The 21,054-nt window shown below is 48.8% G+C and overlaps 2 protein-coding genes across 2 annotated transcripts; both read right to left on the reverse strand.

Moving 5' to 3' along the window:
- Positions 1-99: 99 nt before the first annotated feature.
- Positions 100-4,537, reverse strand: LYPLA2 (lysophospholipase 2). Its single transcript, XM_052660818.1, has 10 exons — positions 4,422-4,537; positions 2,855-2,958; positions 2,558-2,589; positions 2,399-2,464; positions 1,871-1,918; positions 1,713-1,783; positions 1,497-1,570; positions 1,315-1,416; positions 1,049-1,222; positions 100-969 (listed from the first exon to the last, which is right to left on the reverse strand). The coding sequence occupies exons 2-10, from the start codon at positions 2,930-2,932 to the stop codon at positions 919-921; spliced, it is 696 nt and encodes a 231-aa protein (XP_052516778.1). The 5' UTR covers positions 2,933-2,958; positions 4,422-4,537; the 3' UTR covers positions 100-918.
- Positions 4,538-7,545: 3,008 nt separating this feature from the next.
- Positions 7,546-15,220, reverse strand: PITHD1 (PITH domain containing 1). The gene is made up of 6 exons (XM_052662031.1): positions 14,970-15,220; positions 14,279-14,322; positions 13,828-13,905; positions 9,996-10,100; positions 9,241-9,349; positions 7,546-8,473 (listed from the first exon to the last, which is right to left on the reverse strand). The coding sequence occupies exons 1-6, from the start codon at positions 15,165-15,167 to the stop codon at positions 8,372-8,374; spliced, it is 636 nt and encodes a 211-aa protein (XP_052517991.1). The 5' UTR covers positions 15,168-15,220; the 3' UTR covers positions 7,546-8,371.
- Positions 15,221-21,054: the final 5,834 nt, after the last annotated feature.

Consider the following 21,054-nt stretch of genomic DNA (forward strand, 5'->3'; position numbering starts at 1 on the left):
TCCTAAAGTATTTAAAATAAACAGTTTTCTTACACTGGAGCACATACTTGCACGTGGTCACACTCTACCCCTTGGATAGAATCGCCCAGGCCTAAGAGTTGAAGCAGTTTCTTTAATTTTATCGGAATCCAGGACACGACCAGAAAAACACCCGAAACTACATGGAGACAGAAGACGAGACACAAGACTCCTCCCAGCTCCCCAGACCTAGCATGGGGACGACGTGGGGTGAAGTGGCTGGGGCAGACCTTGAGCCCCAGTCCAGCCCGGCAGGCTCCAGGCCCCCGGGGGGCAGAGGGTAATGGGGAGGCAGGGCCCAGCCCCCACATCGGAATGGCTGAGGGGAGGCCCCCTCGAAAGACTTGGCCCCATCACCCATACTCCTGCGCAAGGGCAGGGAGCCCACAATGGCCAGGGGTCGGGCCATGGACACATTCATGATTGAGAAGCAGCTGGAGTGGAGGCAGGAGACACACGATTATCTGGGCAGAATCAGTTGGGGGGAGGCGGGAGGAGGTGGGGCCTGGGAGGGCCCCATGGGCCAAACCCTGAGGTCACCGGAGGGGGCCCAAAGCGGGGCTAGTGAGTGAGGTCCTGAGTGAGTGGGTCAGCGGCTGGGCCCCTTTCTCCCGCTGCCTACAGCCCCTCCAATACTGCTGCCAGGGGGGTGGCCCCCACCTCCAGGGAAATGGGATAAGAAAGCAGCCCACCCGCTGCAGCAGACAGCCAGGGGGCTGAAGCCAGGAAGGAGGGCCTGGCCAGGCTTTGGCCTGTCTGCCCCAGAGGCCTGTGAGAAGAGGGGATGGGGTCCAGGAGGGTGAGAAAGGGGATCGACCGGCTCAGATCCAAGATGGTGCCACGCGTGCCAAGTCCCCCCACCATGAGTGGGGGGACCGTGCTGGGGGACAGCCGCTCTGGTTAAACAGGAGGCAGCAGCTTCTCGAGAAACTCCTTCACAGCTGCCATCTCCTGGGGGTGAGGGGGACTGTGAGACGCGCCTGGCTAGAGGGGGACGGGCGGGGGGAGGAAGGAGCCCCTGCCCACTGACCTGGGGACACGAGCTGTGCATGACCCCTGGGTACGTCTTGAACTGGACCCTGGCAGGTGTGACAACGGACCGCAGCTTCTCGGCTGTCAGGGCCCCAAACCGTACAGGAACCATGGGGTCCAGCTCCCCGTGGCACTGAAGGATGGTCAGGTCCTTGGCACTGCCATTGGCTGCCTGTGGGCCAGACAGGACTTAAGAGACTTGGGCACGATCCCCCCCAGCACTGAGGAGACAGAGGGCAGGAGGAGGGTCGTGGAGACGCTCACCTGGGGGAAGGCCCGATGCAGAGGCAGCCAACAGCTCAATGCCACAATGCCAGCCAGAGGGTGGGGGCAGGTGAGGGCTGTGTAGAGGGACAGAGCTCCACCCTGGAGAAAGACGGGAAAGAGGGGGTCACGAAGGGCACAGCTCAACACCCATTACCCGCCCCCTCCCTCTCTCCGCTCACCTGTGAAAAGCCTCCCAGGACGATCCGATTGGCAGGGATCCCGTTCTTCATCTCATGCTCAATCAAGGCCTTGACTGGGGGGAGGGGGCATAACCAGGTGGGGGGAAAGCTGCTGGAGGGACTCCAGGAAGGGAGCCAGACAAGAGGTTCTGCCCAGCACTTTCCTGGGGGGCCGAGGGGGAGAGGGAAGATGCCGAGGAGGGGCTGGGGCCTTACTGTTCTCTGCTGCTTTCTTGATGCCAGCCTCGTCTTCTGGTGCATCTGGACTCAGCCCCATCAGGTCAAACCTGGAGTAGAGGAGTTGGCAGCCACTGGGAGACCTGGACTGGCCCCAGGGCAGCTCCCTTGGCTCCTGTTCCCCTCCCCAAGCTCACCAGGAGGGCATCACCATCTTCATGTTGAGTGTCACAGGGATCCGAGGCCTGCGGAGGGGCAGCAAGGAGGACCGTCACGTACAGGAGGGATGAGGCAGCCACAGCAGACAGCCCAGGACGGGGCAGGGCAGCCCCTGGGGAACCCTCCCAGCGGGCAGGGCCTGTGTTTAAGGTGTTGCCAGGCAACCTGCCACGTGGGGCTGGAGGCTGTGGTTGGGGCATCGGCAGTAGCCATGGAGAAGCAAAGCCCAGCACTCGGTGTGACAGGGTTCCAGCTCAGTGGGTAAGTACTTGGGGAAGGGGGACAGAGGGGTCCCGGTCTTAGGAGTCTCGGGTCAAGGAGGCCCTGGGTTGGGGGCTGGGGCTGGACCCTGTTCCTGGAGGGTTCCACAGGAATGAAGGCTGAAAAGGGCCTTTCAGACCGCTCTGAGCCCCTGGCCCCAGCATGCAGCTGGCAGCAGAGAAGAGGCCTGGGACCACAGGACCACTCCCCTTCCTTAGCCCCTCCCATGCTGCGGTGACACTCACGCATGGGGACAGATGTACTTGACGTGAGGGAGCCGGATGGTGGAGAGGGCGTCAGCCCAGCTGTGCCTGTAGGAGGGAAGGGAGAAAAGGCACCAATGTGGGGAGGGAAGGAGGAGGGCGCAGGCCTCCCCAGAAACACCCCCTCCCCAGCTCACTCACCCTGTGTCTCCAAGTCCATGTAAAAAAATCACCTGGAAGAGAGTCGGAGATGGGCAAGAGGGCAGTCATCATCCTGCCATTGCTCTCACTCTGCCCTCCAACTTCTGGTCACCCCTCCCTCACCCTTGAGGAGCTGGGAGGGGGGACGCTGAGGGAGCAGCCCTCTGCCTCCCGGCTGCAGCGCTGCTCCCCTCTCATCACTGCCACCTCCATTCTCCCCACACCCACTCCAGCCAGTTCCCCAGGGGGGTGGTCCTGTGGTCCCAGGGGCTGCGTGGGGTAGGAGAGGACCCTTACCGCAGCTGTTTCCCGCTCAGCTCCAGACACAGTGGCAGCGTCGGTGAGCAGGGGCACAGACATGGTGTTACCACACATACACTGCAGGGCTCCACGGCTGGGGCCTGTGCAAATGCCGGCAGTGGTCAAGGGCAAGGCCAGGCAGCGGAGAGCATCCTGACTGAGGAGCAGAAACAAACCCGGGCCCCTCAAGCACCCTAGATTCTAGCTCCTGGACACAAAGGAAAGGCGGGCAAAAAAGTCCTGGGGCCGAGCAGGGAGGAAGTGTGCCTTGGTTCCAGGGCAGAACAGCAGAGGCAGCCACTCTGGCAGCCCTAGGTCTGGCCCCCCACACAGCCTGAGCTTGGGCTGGAGGTGGGCAGAGGCTGGGCTCAGGAGCGCTGGTGGGAGGGGAGCCAGGGGCTCCCTGCAGCCTCCTCCCCACCCCACCGCCCTCAGCAGGTGACTGCCTGCTCTCCCTACTGTACAGCCACCTCCCCTCTCTAGAGCCCCGGATCCCCGTCTCCCCGCCCTACAGGGAGATCAAGGGGAGAAAAATGCCAGGCAAAGAGGCTTCCGGCCTCTACCCTCAACCCCACACACTATTTAGTCCAACTCCCCTCCCATCCAGTCCTCCTCAACCATTCTGAGAGCCCCTGGGACTGCCCGTGCCCCAGGAGGCACACGAACTCTGATCCACCGCCCACCCGCTAAATGACGCTCTCCACGCCCCTCCTGAAAGAGGCTACCTGCTGCTGCCCACCACTCCCAAACAGGTTCCCCCCACCCAGCTCGACCACGCTCCGGGATTCCCAAACACACAAAAGAATGTCAAGCTGGCGGGCTCCTCCCCATCCTTAGCATCCTCCAAACTCCCCGGAAGCTTCTGCTACCGGAGCCTAAGTGCCTACCCTTCCTGCCTGTGTCCACCCCTCCCACCCTACCAAAGGGCTGCCACCTTCCCCCTCGGACCTCCGAGTGCCCCTCTTCACAGGAGGATCTCTCCTCAACTCTGACCCCGGGGTCCCTCTTCCCACACAGGAATTCATCTTTTGCCCCAAGCTGGGATTCCCTTCCTTCCCCCACTGAGCAACTTCCACCTCTCACCCTAGGTCGTTCCTCTCAGAGTGGTGCCTTCCCCCTCTCCCCAGCCTCCGCGACCTGGGGTCTTCCTCCCCACAGGAAAAACCTGCACCCTGATTCAGGGTCTCCCACTCCCCACAATGGGGACTTCTGTTCTGACGGAGGGTCGCCCGCCTCACAGTGACATTTTGTATCCTGATCCCGGACCCGCTTCTGCCCACACAGGGGCGTTCCACTTTTGACCCTGGAGAGCACCCCCTACCCCGCCCCACAGTGGGATTCTCCAACTTCCGAGCGTGAAGCCCCTCTCAGCGTACCCGGACCCCACCTTCTTCCCCGTCTCTACCCCGAAACTCCCCAAGCCCGGCCGGCGCCTCTTCGCACCTCACTCCCCACCCCCATCCCTCACAACTGCGGTTGCCCCTCCTCTCTCGCCAGGACCCTCGTGGCGAAGCCGAGGCCACCCCAGTGCCCTTCCCCCGCCTGCTGGCCCCGGACCAGGTACCTCCACTCCCTGGGGGGTTTCAAGACCTCTCGGGCGATTTTCTCCTCTTTCTCCGGCACAGGCACACACACTCTTCCCCGCTCGGCCGCCCCCGCCGGAACTTCCGTTCGAGTCCCGGGAACCTAGCCATCGCGCTGCCGGAAGTAGCCTGGCCAGCGCTACGGATCCCGGAAGTGGGCGTCAGGGTTGCTTCGGATGAGGGCTGCCATGTTGGGTACGGTGGGACGACTCCCCGTGATTAGGCCACGGAGTTTCCTCAGGGTCTAGACGACGCACCCGTGATTCCCACTTGCTACCACCACCCATGCGTCGGTCTCCTGAAGGAGAGGCATTCTTCCTGAGGCTAGAGCCATTCTCAAGCGTCGTTTCCCAGCTTCCCATCCCTTATGGTCTTGGGGTACCCACCACTGGTCCTATTCCAGCATCATGGAGTCACACACTCCAGCTGACAAGACCCTTTGAGACTGTCTGGTCTTCCAGGCTTACTTTTAAAGATAAGGAAACAGGCTCAGGGGAGGGAGGTAAACAGCAATCTCAGGGTTACTCTAATGCTGCCTCTGCACCTGCTTCCTGAGCTATAAAACGGCGGTAATAACCACCCTGCTTGCTTCACAGCTTTGCTGTTAAGGCTCAAATGAGGTCGTGTGGAAATGGTTTATACAGTGTAAAATCACAGTGTGAGGACTTAATGACTCTAAAAAGGACCCTGGGAAAAGAAAGCACACTGGCATCAGCAAGTGTCCGGGCAACTGGTCAGGAATCCGAAGTGTTACCTTAGCTCTACCCTCGGCAAGCTATGACATGCAGACAGTGCACAAAATACTACCGTCGGAGGCTCCAGTTGTTAACAGAAAGGGTTTCAGTTAGCCACCACTGAGGTCACTCTGTTCCTTGTTGCACTGGTAAAATGGAGCGGGACTCGGGGCCCAGTAAAGGCTGGAAGGGGAGGCAAGCTGAGTTGAAGGACCACATCCCTGACAGAGCCTGTGGACATCCGCACACAGGAAATGAGTCAGCCCTCAGCAGCTCAGGGCTCACTTGCCCAGTGTAACCTATGCTGATTTTTCTTTGAACTAAAAGAAAACAGTATCTGGAAGCTCAGCAAAGCACTTTTTCCCCAAGTTAAGAGGGGCTTTGAGCGCTTAGCAGGTCAGAGGAGGCCCTGAACAGGAAAACTTTTGGTCCAGAAGTCCACAGCAGACCAAGGACCCAGGACTGGAAGGGGAATGAGTGGGTGAAGACAACACACCTGCCCCTTCTCCCAGACTCCTGGTTGGGTCTGCTTGTGGAAAAATAAACAATTCCTCCTGCACTCCAATCACTTGAGACAGTGTGGCAATTAGAGCAAACTCTTCAAAGGCAAGCTCAAATTCAGAGGCCTTGCCCCAGAGGCTACCTATGACTAGCGCTTTAATCAGTGGGATTAATGAAGGGCTAGTCTGCTCTAACATTTCTAACTTTATTTTCCCCCTACTCCAAATTAAACATAGTCATTCTTTTTTATCTCCAAATGACCCAAGTGACAGAGAGAGCCTGTGGTAGAGTGAGTACTATCCTTAGTGCATCAGGAATGATGTTTGCATTCTGGTTGATTTCAGACTGCATATTTAGAAATTCTGAGGCTTGACAGGCTTGGTGGTGGCAGACTTTCCCCAGGACAGGCTGGAGAAACAGGCTAACAACTGTGTGGGCCGATTCAGAGGAATTCTCTCAAAAGGATCAAATTCAACACTAATTCCCATTATCAAGTGTTTCTATTTTCTGCAAGGGAGAAAATACTATTTCAAATCTCTTTTAAGATACTTAAGCCCAACTGGTGTTCAGATCAGTTCAGTTGCTTAGTCGTGTCCGACTCTTTGCGACCCCATGAATTGCAGCACACCAGGCCTCCCTGTCCATCACCAACTCCCAGAGTTCACTCAAACTCACGTCCATCGAGTCAGTAATGCCATCCAGCCATTTCATCCTCTGCAGTCCCCTTCTCCTCCTGCCCCCAATCCCTCCCAGCATCAGAGTCTTTTCCAATGAGTCAACTCTTGTCATGAGGTGGCCAAAGTACTGGAGTTTCAGCTTTAGTATCATTCCTTCCAAAGAACACCCAGGGCTGATCTCCTTTAGAATGGACTGGTTAGATCTCCTTGCAGTCCAAGGGACTCTCAAGAGTCTTCTCCAACACCACAGTTCGAAAGCACCAATTCTTTGGCTCTCAGCTTTCTTCACAGTCCAACTCTCACATCCATACATGACTACTGGAAAAACCACAGCCTTGACTAGACGGACCTTAGTCGGCAAAGTAATGTCTCTGCTTTTGAATATGCTATCTAGGTTGGTCATAACTTTCCTTCCAAGGAGTAAGCGTCTTTTAATTTCATGGCTGCAGTCACCATCTGCAGTGATTTTGGAGCCCAAAAAATAAAGTCTGACACTGTTTCCACTGTTTCCCCATCTATTTCCCATGAAGTGATGGGACCAGAGGCCATGATCTGTTTTCTGAATGTTGAGCTTTAAGCCAACGTTTTCACTCTCCTCTTTCACTTTCATCAAGAGGCTTTTTAGTTCCTCTTCACTTTCTGCCATAAGGGTGGTGTCATCTGCATATCTGAGATTATTGATATTTCTCTCGGCAATCTTGATTCCAGCTTGTGTTTCTTTCAGCCCAGAGTTTCCCACGATGTACTCTGCATATGTTAAATAAGCAGGGTGACAATACACAGCCTTGACGTACAACTGACTTTCAAAACTTAAGTCCAGTCTTGGGTCCACCTCAGACTGTATCTGCTGCTCACTTAATTTCCTCACCATCATTTCTTCTGATGAACTCGAGAATCTGTTCTCCCTTATTTTTGTAAACCACCCCACAAGTTACTTCCTTACATGAGAAATGAAATGTAAGGATTTTAACCTCAGCTTCTTTACAAAATGTGGGTTAGTGGGTGTAGGAGTGTTTTTACCCTACTATACAGAATGTGGCCTGACCTTTCCTGGAGACACTAATCTAGTGTTGATACAATTGTGGCACTTATGATCTACCCAGTCCAAAATAACAAGAGATTTGAAAATTTCATACAGTTCTCAACAAAGGTTTCATAATTACTACTAAGAACACAAAAGAATATATAAACATTAAGTCTGGCAAGGATTTATTAGGAAGCTTATTAGTCACAGTGAATAAAAAGCCATGAACAGAAGAACTGAGATCTCCAAATTCTGCCATTGGGCTTACAACACTAGTTAAAAGCTGATAAACATTAAGGATGTCCCAAAGAGAAGCATATCAAAGTCCCAATCTTACCCTGACCAGGATACCCACACAGAAACAATGCTCTCCTCAGACTGCTTACCTGGGCAACAGGAAAAAAAGACCCTCCCAAGCTATTAAGCAACATCAGGAGATTTCTGCTCTTCAAGCTATAACACGGGACACTGGTGCATGACAGACAACTCCAAGCTGGGCAACTTGACAAGAATGTTGAAAGATGACAGGGAGAAGGAGCAAGCAGGGACAAGTATTTCTAGCTGGAGACCCTCCTGATGGTTAATACAAACACAATGCTGAGGCTTCAGAAAGTTTACTGCAGCCCAGGAATAGTTTCCATTTTAAAAACAAGTCACACAATAATCCTGCCACAAAGCAACAAGACACTTGGGATCCCATGGCCACATAAACTGGGAAGGCAGGCATTATCCACGGCTGCCAGGTACTGACCGGCCCAAGACCCAATTTCTTTAGGGCCCTAGAGAACCATGATTGTTCCTTGGCACCCATACAACCCTTCCTGGGGGTGTGGTGTCTTCCATAGGCCAGGTTTCTGCAGCAAGCCCCAAAGACAAAGCTTGGTAGAGGCTGTGGCAGCCAACTCTCTTTGGAGCCCCATCTCTCTTTGTCCTTCCCAACAGGATGTCATACTTCTTCACCAACACAACACCTCTGTGGGAGTCTTGGCCAGCCCTTAGGAAATAAAGTGTGTCTGTGGGGTAACCTGATGGACCTTGTGGTCAGCTGGGTTGGCTGATGCTTCATAATTGCAGATGGTCACCTCATGTCGGCGAAGCTGCAAGAAAATTAAGAGGCTGGGTCAGCTGGCCACTTCCCAGACCACACACTGGAGTAGTCCTTATTCAGGTTCATTTCTAGACATCATCCTCTAATTTCATCCCCATTCGGATGCTTTTTATCCTGAGAAGCCTGCACTGTGTGCTCAGTTGCATCTGACTCTTTGAGACCCTATGGACTGCATCATCCCACCAGGCTCCTCCGTCCATGGGATTTCCCAGGCAGAATACTGGAGTGGGTTGCCATTTCCTCCTCCAGGGGATCTTCCTGACTCAAGGATCGAACTCACGTCTCCTGAAGCTCCTACATTGGCAGGTGATTCTTTACCACTGAGCCACCTGGGAAGCCCATGAGAAGCCTGGATAAATCAAATCAATGAGTCACCCTGTAACTTAGAAGATTCATTTCTTCACTATAATGGAGGCACCATGAGAAGAAAAACTTGTCTATCTTGTTTACCACCCTATCTCTGGTGCCTGGAACAAGAAAAGTTATTAACAATGTTAAATCAAGGAAAGAATTTTAAGGTGAAAAACCAAATTGACATCAACTGTATTATTTCAACCCCCTTAAAATTCCTATAGCCTGTCAAATGAGATAGTTTACAGTGATGAAACCATGAAATATTACAGAGACTCAAAGTAATCAATGTCTCACTTGCTCGCTCTTTTTCCTTTCCTTTAAGCTCCTACTAACACAGCCTATAGCTACAAACACACATGTGCACATCATGGAAGGGCAAGAACACTTCCAGCCCCATCTTACCTCAGTCCATTCTCCTCTCAGGCCAATATAAAAGACCTTCGTGGTATCGGCTCCGAAGTTTTTTGAAATATGAATTGAGAGATGATAGACATTTGAAAAACGAGAAATTCTAGAGGATGAAGGAGTAGAGAGAGAAGACAACAATTAGAGGTCAGAGAGCCTGCTCACCACCATGTTAAAAATGTCAATTCCAGCTCCATCTTGTGGTAGAACCCAGGCAAATGTCAGAGAATAATCTTGGGGTCTTACGTCTCATTCTTCTCCTCTGGACAAGCAATTAATACCGTGAACATTTACTAAAATTGGCCAGATCTTGTCCAAGGCAATAGGGATGAAAATAATCAATACTGCCCCCACTGTGCAGCTACACAGGGATTTGAAAGCAAGCTCAAAAAAGAGAGAAATCAGTGAAGAGATATGTGGTCACATGTAACTTAGCTGCTGTAATCCCACTATGCAAAGAGCAATTCTGAAAACATTTTTCCTAAGACCACGCTAGGAGCTCATTCAGATCTGTCAGTTGATTCCAGGTTAACAAGTCTGTGGCTTGCACTGAAACTCTGCCAAAATTTGACCAAGCCTAGGATCAGGACTCTCCACTGTTTTAACTTGTTTCTGATGCTAAGATAGCAGAAGACCAGCCAAACCAAACTGCAAGCCCAGTAAGCGCTAATGCACAGATGCTCTCTGCAAACAAGGGAGTGCCTGCTATTCTCAGGAGAAGCCAGAGAGTGGAAAAGAGGCCCAGTGCTTACTTTGTGGCATACTCTAATTCCCCTGTAAGATCCCGGTTCAGACTAAAGGTCTGATCTGGCTCCCTGTCTGTATCATCAAAGGACATCTGTGGAATGTTCTTGTACCTGAGAAAGGAAAGGGGAGAAAAATTGAGAAATGTGCATTATCACATTTTTCAGGTTCTCAAAACTTCCTACTGACTCCCCTCAGTTCTATCAAAAGGAGATAAAATTTTAGAAATGACATTTTACTGGCATTTATACATAAATATCTTTAACCCAGCAAGAAAAGAGCTGAGAACCGCAACACAAGCCAATAACATCTTTGAGTGGGTTAAGATCACATGAGAAGCAGAACACAAAGAGACAGCTCAAACTGGTCACAGGCAGCAAACGCACGGAGAAAATAAGCAACTCAGCACATCTGGACCAAGCTGAGGACGTTAAACAAAACAGCTTACTCGTGGCGAAAAAAATACTTTGGCAGAAACATACTAAAAACAGTTAAGAGATAAGATCAGGTAACCCAACATTCAATCTTTTCTCTCTGTCCAAAATTAGCCTATATACCGAGTCACCTTCAGTTCAGTTCAGTTCAGTCTTAAAAAAATACAACCAGGGGATTTCCATTCTGAAAAGGGTATAAAAGGCCATCAACTCACAATGGGCTTTGGAAAGTCAAGTAAAACTGCTAATGAGGAAAAAAAATTTTTTTTCAAAGACTGGTCTTTGAAAGACCAGTCTCCTCTATAACTCACAAAGTCTAAAAGACTGAGCCATACACCTCAATCTCTAGAGTGTTTTATTAACACATCCACATGGGATGGGTCTAGATATCAGCTAGAGCAAAACTCATGTAATATAAGAAAGCAAATATTTGCTTCAAAGTGTTTCTAAGAATGATGCACAGCATAGTACTACTACCAACAGTAAGCATTTATGAGCAGCATTATGGGAGGCAGTGCTCTGAAGCCAGACTTCCTAAGTTTAAAGCCTGAGTCACTGACCAGCTCTGTAATTTTGGGCAAGTGATTTAACCTCTCTCTTAGTTCCTCATCTGTAAAATGGGATTAGTGACAGTGCATATCCCATACAGCTGATATGGATGTTAAACTGAACCAATTTTAAGAGACACACTTGTTAAAAATTTTTAAAAATTTCTACTACTTAAAATTTCAAACACATACAAAAATAAAGAGAAATATAATGAACCTCCATATACTTATTACTAAGTTTTAATAACCAACATTACGCCACTTTTGCCTATCACCCCCATTTTGTGTGTGCTTGATTCTTTTTTGGGGGGAGGGGTAAACTGTCAAATGATTGTTTTTTGGTAGGGCTTTTTTGTTCTTGTTGTTTTTTCCAACTTATTTATTTTGGCTTCACTAAGTGGCATGTGGGAATCTTAGTTCCCTGACCAGGGATCAAACCTATGGCCCATGCAGTGGAAGTACCGATTCTTAACCACTGGACCACCAAGAAAATCCCTATCCTTGACATTTTAAAGCAATCCCAAACATATCATTTCACTCATAAATATTTTTGTATGTATCTTTATAGAGTAAGGACTTCTTAAAAAACCTATGATCAGTTCAGTTCAGTTGCTCAATCGTGTCCGACTCTTTGCGACCCCATGAATTGCAGCATGCCAGGCCTCCCTATCCATCAACAAGTCCTGGAGTTCACTCAAACTCATGTCCATCGAGTCAGTGATGCCATCCAGCCATCTCATCCTCTGCAGTCCCCTCCTCCTCCTACCCCCAATCCCTCCCAGCATCAGAGTCTTTTCCAATGAGTCAACTCTGCATGAGGTGGCCAAAGTACTGGAGTTTCAGCTTTAGTATCATTCCTTCCAAAGAATACCCAGGACTGATCTCCTTTAGAATGGACTGGTTGGATCTCCTTGCAGTCCAAGGGACTCACAAGAATCTTCTCCAACACCACAGTTCAAAAGCAACAATTCTTTGGGGCTCAACTTTCTTCACAGTCCAACTCTCACATCCATACATGACCACTGGAAAAACCATAGCTTTGACTAGATGGACCTTTTCTTGGCAAAGTAATGTCTCTGCTTTTGAATATGCTATCTAAGTTGGTCATAACTTTCCTTCCAAGGAGTAAGCGTCTTTTAATTTCATGGCTGCCATCACCATCTGCAGTGATTACTATTTTATAATTAACAGTTTAACAATTAGCAATAATTCTCTAATATCATCTAACAACTAGTCTGTGTTCAAATTTCACTGATTTAAGTCTGAATTTAACTTTTCTAGATGTGTCAATGACATGTCAATAACAGATGCTATGTATTTCTTTATCATTGGTTCACAAAATAATGCTGCATTTTATAATCAATGATATCTTAGATTTAATAAAGTACAAAGTGCTTAAAAATGGAGGGCTATGTAAGTATTTGCACCTGGGGTGCAAAACTGGGGACATACTAGGGAATTCCCTGGTGGTCCAGTGGTTAGGATTCTGCACTTTCACTGCCGAAGGCCTGGGTTCAATCCCTGATCTGGGAACTAAGATCCCACAAGCTGTGCAATGGAGCCCCCAAAATACCCACACACACCAGAAACAAAACTGGGCACATACTACCTTCCAGATTTCTTCTAAGCTCTTCATATGTTACAGCTCATTTCTCTCCACAATCTTAAGAGGTTCCGACTATTATTACCATTTTACAATGAAAAAATCGAGATATAGAAAAAAGTATACTGCCCAAAGTCATGCAGCTAGCAGGCGGTGCAGCCAGAATCTGAACGCCAGTTTATTCCAGAGCCCATTCTTACCCAGAATGCAGCAAGGATGTCAAGTCTTATCCAGCCAATCCATCTCCCAAGTAAGAGAGTCTCAAAAAGCAACAACTCAAACCTATTTCATTTCCTTAAAATCATTAAATATTTGGGTTTGCTTTCCAATTCATGTTTCTAACATTCAGAAATAAGTTCCATTTCTTAAATCTTTCACTTAAATTGATTGATTTTTCAGAAGAACTTCTTAAGTAAAGTTCTTCTGATTTCTGTTTCTCCGGCACAAGTGGTGTCCCCCTTCTTCTAGAAAGGCTGCAGTGAAATAAGGCAGCTTGTCAGAAAGGGAGTAGTAGCTCTGGTATCAACCAATTTAGTGTTATAACGAGGTATACGTGTGTGTATACCTCATTTGCTCAGTCCTGTCCGACTCTTTGTGACACCATGGACTGTATCCCACCAGGCTCCTCTATCCATGGAATTTTCCAGTCAAGAATACTGGAGTGGGTTGCCATTTGCTACTCTAGGGGGATCCTCCCAACCCAGGGATTAAACCAATGCGTCTGCTGCACTGGCAGGCAGATTCTTTACCACTATGCCATGTGGGAAGCTGCTACAAGAGATATATTGAACTTTGCTAACTAAAGGCCATGCAAACTCAGCTCGAGTTATTCCATCTCAACAAAACACACAGAAAGATTGTAATTGTCTAAAACGGAAGGGAAAACGTTGAAGCTAACCCCAAGAGTAGAGTCCTTAAAGATAATTTGAGATCTGCAGCTGGGTTATTAAGAAAATTGCAAAGTCATCAACAGTTGGGATTTAGAGGATGCTCTCTGAATGAATGGTGCCGCAACAAGTACTTTGAAGAGAGACAAGCTGCTGGTCCAAAAGATAGCTAATCTAAAAATGTCGTTAATTCAGGAAGAGATTAGTGTATTCTGATGCAGAACAAATATACAACTTTTTTTTTAAGAGGAGAAGGGGATATTTAACCCAGTAAAAAGAAAAAATTTTGCCAATCTGGAATAAAGTGCTATCAGTGACCAGAGAAAAAAGGACAGAAGCTTCTCGGGGCCAAGACCCTTGCCACTTACAGTCTCATCTCAGAGGGGTGTGAGTCATCATCTTCTCCCATTATAATGATGCCTTTTAGCTTGACATTGCCTGTAAATCTGCCAGAATGCAAAAAAAGAGGGTTGTCAACCTGGGTTAGAGTCTCTGCTGAGCTGTGTGACCCTGGGGGCAAGACCCTTCCCCTTTCTGGGCTTCAGTTTACTCACGTGTCAGACTTGTACTAAATAATTTCTAAGATCCTGTCTGCCTCTGGCATTCTGCCTTTACCTTGACCTCTGTTATGTTTTAACAAATGTGTCTTTTTTTGCACCAGGAAAAGTTTTGATCCTTTCCTACTCACACACCCACCTCAGTAACTTAGCCCATTTCTAGAAACAGATGTGTGCTCTCGATATAACCACTGAATGAATCCTGATAAGGCAACTGGGTTCAGCCTATTTAGCCTGAGGCAAGCACCAAGGAGATACTTACGGAATATTAAACAGAAGCTCTTCATCTGCATCACTTTCAACAAACTGGATGGGGAAGAGGGAGGAGAAAGCAACAAATATTTGCTGAGCGCCCACAATTTCAGGCATTTTCCACCCTGTTTTACAACTGGTGTGCAATGCAAATAGTCAACCTCCCTCTGTTCTCCAGCACATACTAAATTCCAGGGCCGACTAGTTTCCTGAAATTGTGTGCAGAGATCTGTACCTCTGCGGTCCACAGCTTTCAAATGGCTCTGCAACCCCACAATGGTAAATGCTCTAGATAGGATCACGTGCTTCATCTCCCAAAGACTGGTCTTTGGTCTTCATCAGGTGGTTAAGTTGATCAGGCAGCCATCGGGGCCAGTGGTCAAACGGCAGGGAACACGCCCTCGTGGACATGCTCCCTCACCAACCCCTTCCTAATCCCTGGAACTGCACGCTGGCGGTGTGAAAGCAAAGCGCCCCCTCCCGTCTCTGGGCCTCAGTTCCCCGACCTGCAAGATGGGGAGATTCAACCCTGTTCGCCTCTCAAAGGGCTGGAAGGAGACGGGCACGGGAAAGCGCCTGGCAATCGGGCTGCGGTTATTTTTAACTTCAGGAACTAGGCTGACAGAGCAGCCGGGTGGCCTGAGGCCCCGCGCAGATCCCTGCCTCGCCTCGGCCGCCCGCCCAGGGCCCCGAAAGCCCACCTTGGAACGGTCCGTCCGCTCCTCCCACGGCTTGAAGACGCCGCGGCCGCTGCCCTCGCGGCTCTCGTTGAGGCACTGCAGCCGCTCCAGGTCGATGCGTAGGTACAGGCCGTAGGCCAGGCCGCGCTGCTCGGGCGGCTCCTCCCGTTCTGCGGCGCAGCGGCAGCCGCCCCCGCCGTGGCTGTGACCGTGCGACATGGCGACGCCACCGCCCGCGCGTCCCCTCGGCCCTGCAGCCGCCGCCGCCGCCGCCGCCGCTCCCCGCGACTCGCTCTTTTCACTCTGGCCGCCAAGCGCTCCGCCGCCGCCGCGTCGTAGACGGCGCCCCTGTGCGGCGCATGCGCGTGGGAAGAAGAGGGCGGGGCTTGGAGAGGGCGGGGCTCGGAGAGGATGGACGTTCGCTTAAAGCGCTTCCCAAGCCTGGGAAATTCACGTTGACCCTTTCAGTCCTGAAGATGGATGCTATTGCTCTCCCAGCTTCACAGATGTGGAAACTTGAGGGCGGAAAAAAAAAAAAGCAGAAAGATTACGCTGGTGTTCCGAGTAAATGGTGAGGTCGGGTTTTGAATCCTCCTCCTCCTTAGGCTACAATCTGTTCTCTTTTCGTTTTACCCGCCAGCGTTTTTTGGAGGAGCTGGTGATGGCAGTGATAAGGCCCTGAAGAGTAGGGAACACAACGTTATCACTGCCTCACATGTGCAGACTTAGGCGCTTAGAGCTCACGACCCTACATGGTCACTTTCCTCACAGTGGGCTTCGCGTTGGAGACCACAGGCTTTATGGACGGCTGAATCTGAAACAAGTACCGGGTCTGTTATTGACCTTGTAACAGCCTGAGTAAGTCACGTTCCCCATCCTGAGACTTCGATCCTCGTCTGTAAAGTGGCAATAGTAATATCTGTTTCATACGATCACAGTGAGCATTAAATGAAATACTGCACTTCAAGAACTCAGCGCAGTTGCTGACACATGGTAAGAATTCAGTAGTCGAGTCAAATCTTGGTTCAAATCCAGGCTCTACCACTTACCAGCTGTGGGGCCTGGGGCAATTAATTTAACCTCTCTGAGTCTCAGTTTACCCTCTATGAAGTAAAAGGATTGGACTAGATGACCTTTAAGTCCCCTCCTCATATGACATTTCAGAGCAGGTTTTTCAAACTGCTAGTTATGACCCATTAATGTCTTAAAATCTGTTTAGGAGGATTGTGACCAGTATTTAAAAAACTAAATAGAATAGAATTAAAAATTCAGAATGTATTACACATTTTAGCCTCAGTTTATGGAACTTTTGTTTCAGCTTCAGATTTGTATACTCAGGTGCAAGTTAAAATGTTTTTCATCTTGTGAGTTTGTTACTGAACCCAGGTCCGGCTGATTGCTGCTCAGAAATCATTATATAGGTGGGTGGAAAGAAAAGTTTGCTTTATTTTGGATGCCTGAAATGGAAGGCAGAGGGGTTTTAGCAAATGCCTGTCCAAAGGGTGACTCCCCAGCTCCCCTGACACTTAAGGGGCCAGAGTTTTTCTTGACTGAGGGAGGGGGCTACATGCAGAAACAGCAGTCAGCTCTGACAGTCATCTTCAGATTGGTCATTGGCGGTCCAACCAGTGTCATCTTACGTGTTTTAGGTACAGTTAATCTTCAGTTCCGAGGTCAGTTTGTTTGCATTTCTTGAGGCCAGTTCTTGGAATTATGGCCACTTCTGTCATGGCATCGTGTAGTCAACTTCTTCCACCTGGTGGAGGCTTCAGTGTCTATAAGATAGCTCACAGGCTGTGGCTCAGAATCTTATCTATAGCTCTTAAGAAGGAAGTAAAAGGTCCTTGAATATGCTTCATGACTACATTATTACTATTTGGTCTCCTTTGTTCTTTGTTTCTGCATTTTCTCACTTCTCTGATTAAACGTATTCTTTGGCTAAAGTGTTTTTCCACAGAAAAAAGGCAGGCTGAGGACTTGGCAGGGGGGCAGGGACTGTAGACCTGCTGTTTCAGGTTGAGATCAAGGGTGGGAAGCACTATTTAGAGCTGGAGTAATTCTGGTTTTGGGGTAGAATGCGTTATTCCTTGGTGGAGACGGGGAAAGATAGGATGCAGGGACAGTTAAGGGATACTGTGAATATCCCCTGCCCTTCACTTCTGGCTCCGAAGTATCCAGATGAGACTGAGGGCAGCCACAAAACATCTATCTCCTCAAGTTCCATTCAGAAATATTTTGATGTCCTAGTTCAATTCTTTGTGAAGCAGGCAAGCTTTGTTCTGATTCAAATAGCTCAATGTCATGACCTATTCCTGCTTTTACAATTTCAGGGATCGGGCCCAGCATGTGCTAAACACTTAGCAAATACTTGTTTAATTGAATGATACACTCGGTAGTCCGTCTTTGGAAAGACTGTGTCCCACTACCCCAGGGCTTACCCTGCCCGTTTTTGTCTTCTTTCCTGTCATTTGCATCATTGTCATCCTTTACTGATTTATCCTGCGCCCTGTGCCACGCTAAGCACATTATGTAGTTTGTATGTGTGTGTGTCAAGTTGCTTCACTCATGTCAGACACTTTGTGACCCCATGGACTATAGCCCGCCAGACTCCTCCATCCATGGGATTCTCCAGGCAAGAATACTGGAGTGGGTTGCCATGCCTTCCTTCAGGGGATCTTCCCAATCTAGGGATCAAACACAGGTCTCTTCCATCTCCTGCTCTGGCTGCTGCTGCTATTCACTTGCTCAGTCGTGTCCAACTCTTTGCGACCCCATGAACTGCAGCATGCCAGGCTTCCCTGTCCTTCACCATCTCCCTGAGTTTGTTCAAACTCATGTCCATTGATCGGTGATGCCATCCAACCATCTCATCCTCTGTTGTCCACTTCGCCTCCTGCCTTCAGTCTTTCCCAGCATCAGGGTCTTTTCCAAGGAATCAGCTCTTCAAATCAGGTGGCCAAAGTATGGCCATCAGTCCTTCAGCATCAGTCCTTCCAGTAAATATTGGGTTCTTTACCACAAGCGCCCCCTGGGAAGCCCATGTAGTTCATGTGAAGTGAAAGTCAGTCTGTCGTGTCCGACTCTGCGACCCCACGGACTGTACAGTTCATGGGATTCTCCAGGCCAGAATACTGGAGTAGGTAGCCTTTCCCTTCTCCAGGGGATCTTCCCAACCCAGTGATCGAACCCAGGTCTCCCACATTGCAGGCAGATTCTTTACCAGCTGAGCAATGAGGGTAGTTCATGTGGCTCATCTTAATTATTTGTCATGTGATCTTTAAGAGATAGGGAGTGTTGCCCAGTATTTTCTCCAGTTTGAAGGTGAGGAAAATTGAGGCTGAACGAGGTGAATTAATTGGCCCAAGATCAGAGAAGTTTGAGAAGAAACTAGGCTTTGAGCCTCCTTTGTTTCCTTGAAACAAAAAGGTATACATAATGCAAACATGTATCAATTAGCTTATACTATGTAACAAATCACACCAAAACCTAAAAGCTTTAAACAACATTTACTGTTTCTCACAGTTCTGCAGATCACCAGGGCAGTTGTTTTCCGGGGAAGTTGGCTGGGCTGATTAGTTTGGAATGGCCTCACTCACATGTCTTGTTGATAGGAGCTGTTAGTGGAAGTGATGGCCAGGGGTCACCAGCAGGCTACCTGAGCTCACTCACATTGCTGCAGTTACTGAATTCCAGGAGGGAAGGGCCAATTACACAAGCATTCGATAACCTCCGGCTTCTATCATTTTTGTTAGTGTTCCATCAGCCAAAACAAGTTTTATTGGCCAAATCCAAATTCAAGGGTTGAGATAGACTTCACCTTTTAATTGGAAGAACTGCCAAATACTGTGGCTCCCTGCTCCCCTGCCCCCAGTGTACCCCTGTTCACCTTTTGTTATGTAACAAATCACTGCCAGATTTAATCTTAAGGCAACAATTGACCTTCATCTCACAATTTCTGCAAGTCAGGAACTCGGGAGTGGCTTTGCTTGGTGTGGGCAGGGGGGGTCTCTCTCTTCTCTCATGAAACTCGTCTTCTGAAGGCTTGGCCAGGACTGGGGGATACACTTCCAAGATGGTGCACTTGCACGGCTGGCAAGTTGGTGCAGGCTGTTGGCACAAAACCTCAGTTCCTCCCATGGACCACTCCATAGGACTGTTTTGAGTGTCCTCTTGACATGGTGGCTGGCTTTCACCACAGCAAGTGATCCAAGAGAGGGAAAAATCGAAAATACCATGTCTTTTATGGATTAACCTTAGCAATCACATGTTGGTGACTCTGCAGTATCCCATGGGTCCATACATCAGCCGTATTTCGTGTGAGAGGAAACGCCATAAGGCTGTGAGTACCAAGAGGTAGAACCTATTAGAGGCCCTCTTGTAGGTGGCTACCATGCTACCGTACATTGGAAGTGACCCCTGAAAATGTCTTTAAACTTCCCTTACATTTAATTGGTAGTTTGGATGAGGATGGAATCTCAAGATTTTGAAGGTATTATTCTGTTTTCTCCTGGCTTTAAGAAATACAGTGTCATTCTAATTCTTTGTGTGGATTTCCCTCATTTCCTCCCTGGAAGCTTTTAAGATCTTCTCTTGGTCCCTAGCATTCTGAGATGTGATGCTGTGGCTCTTTCATCACTCACTGTGCTGGATACCTGATGGACCTTTTCAGTTTAGAAACCCTACAATTAATGTGAGCATGCAGATTAGGACACTGCACATCTGTGCTCAAGCCCCCTTGCAGGGAAACATATTTAGGGGTATGAGAAGAGGGATGGGGCTAGGGCCTTGCCTTTTCCCATTCCATGACCTTCCAGCGCAGAGCTCCAAAGGCTCAGAAATCTAAATGTGGCCCCCCAGGTCATCGTGAAAGTATTTATTTGTCAAGGTAGCAGAATAGGCTGTATTTTTGGTTTGTTTGGCTGTTTGGGGCCAGGCCATGCAGTCTGCGGGATGCCTCCAGCAGTAAAAGCCTGCAGCCTTAACCAATGGACTGCCAGGGAATTCCCTAGGCTGTATGTTATTTAACAGTTCATTCGTTCCATTTATAACTTTTTTGGGGAAAGTCATATGGCCTTTATTAATTTGACAAACTACAGGAAAATCTGCAGTCATGTATCAAAATTATCTTATGAAGAATTTGAAAGGTATTTTTAAAAGAGATGTTCAGAGTCTGTCTGAATCAGATACAAAGCAGCATCTGTAGAAGCAAAAGCCAGACAATGAACACATGAGGGCAAATGATCGCGCTGAAATCCACAGCCAGCACCTCAGACGTACTATTGTACTGGCCGCTCTGCCCCCACTGACTTTGAAGCTGTTCTGCTGCAAAGCTTCCTTATTTGTACTCTTGCCCAGTCCTACAAATATTGGGTATGGCCTGTTGGGCAAGTCACTTAGCTCCTTTAAATCTCTTATATAAAATGGGAATAATGAGTGCCTACTTTATAGTGTTCTATCGAGGGCTTTATAAAATGATAAGGCTCCTCTGTCCATGGAATTTTCCAAGAAAGGATACTGGAGTGGGTTGCCATTTCCTCCTCCAGAAGATCTTCCTGACCGGGGATGGTCTCCTGCATTGGCAGGAGGATTCTTTTTACCACTGCACCACGTGGGAAGTCCTTCCATGTTGGGTACTTCCCCTAATTCATCATCAATGTCCTGGCTGACATGCTTTGAGCTCTTTTTATGTGCCAGGCCCTAAACACTTGACATATTTTTATCTCATTAAATCATTATACGATAGCTCTATAAGGTTGGTATATTGTCCTCATTTTTGGAGGAAAATATTGAGACACAGAGAACTTACCTGGCCTGCTCGCAAGTGTGGGACCCAAAGCTGGGTGGGCTTGTGGATTACCCGAGTCCAGGCTACTATGATTGCCTTTGGAGTGAGCAAATATTTCCAGTCCTCTGCATCAAGGTATATGGATGAATTGCACTTCCCTGTACCCTTGAGTTCTGGCACAGCCAGTGAAATATGATGGAAATGATGGATGTATCCTCTGGACACAGCTTAGGCTCCAGTACAGTATTCCTCACTTACTTGGAAAGGCCTCCCTAAGGGACACTGAGTAACAAACTTTGGTTTTTTTAAATATTTATTTTT

Source organism: Budorcas taxicolor, chromosome 2 (genome assembly GCF_023091745.1).
Source record: "Budorcas taxicolor isolate Tak-1 chromosome 2, Takin1.1, whole genome shotgun sequence".
NCBI classification, from domain to species: domain Eukaryota; kingdom Metazoa; phylum Chordata; class Mammalia; order Artiodactyla; family Bovidae; genus Budorcas; species Budorcas taxicolor.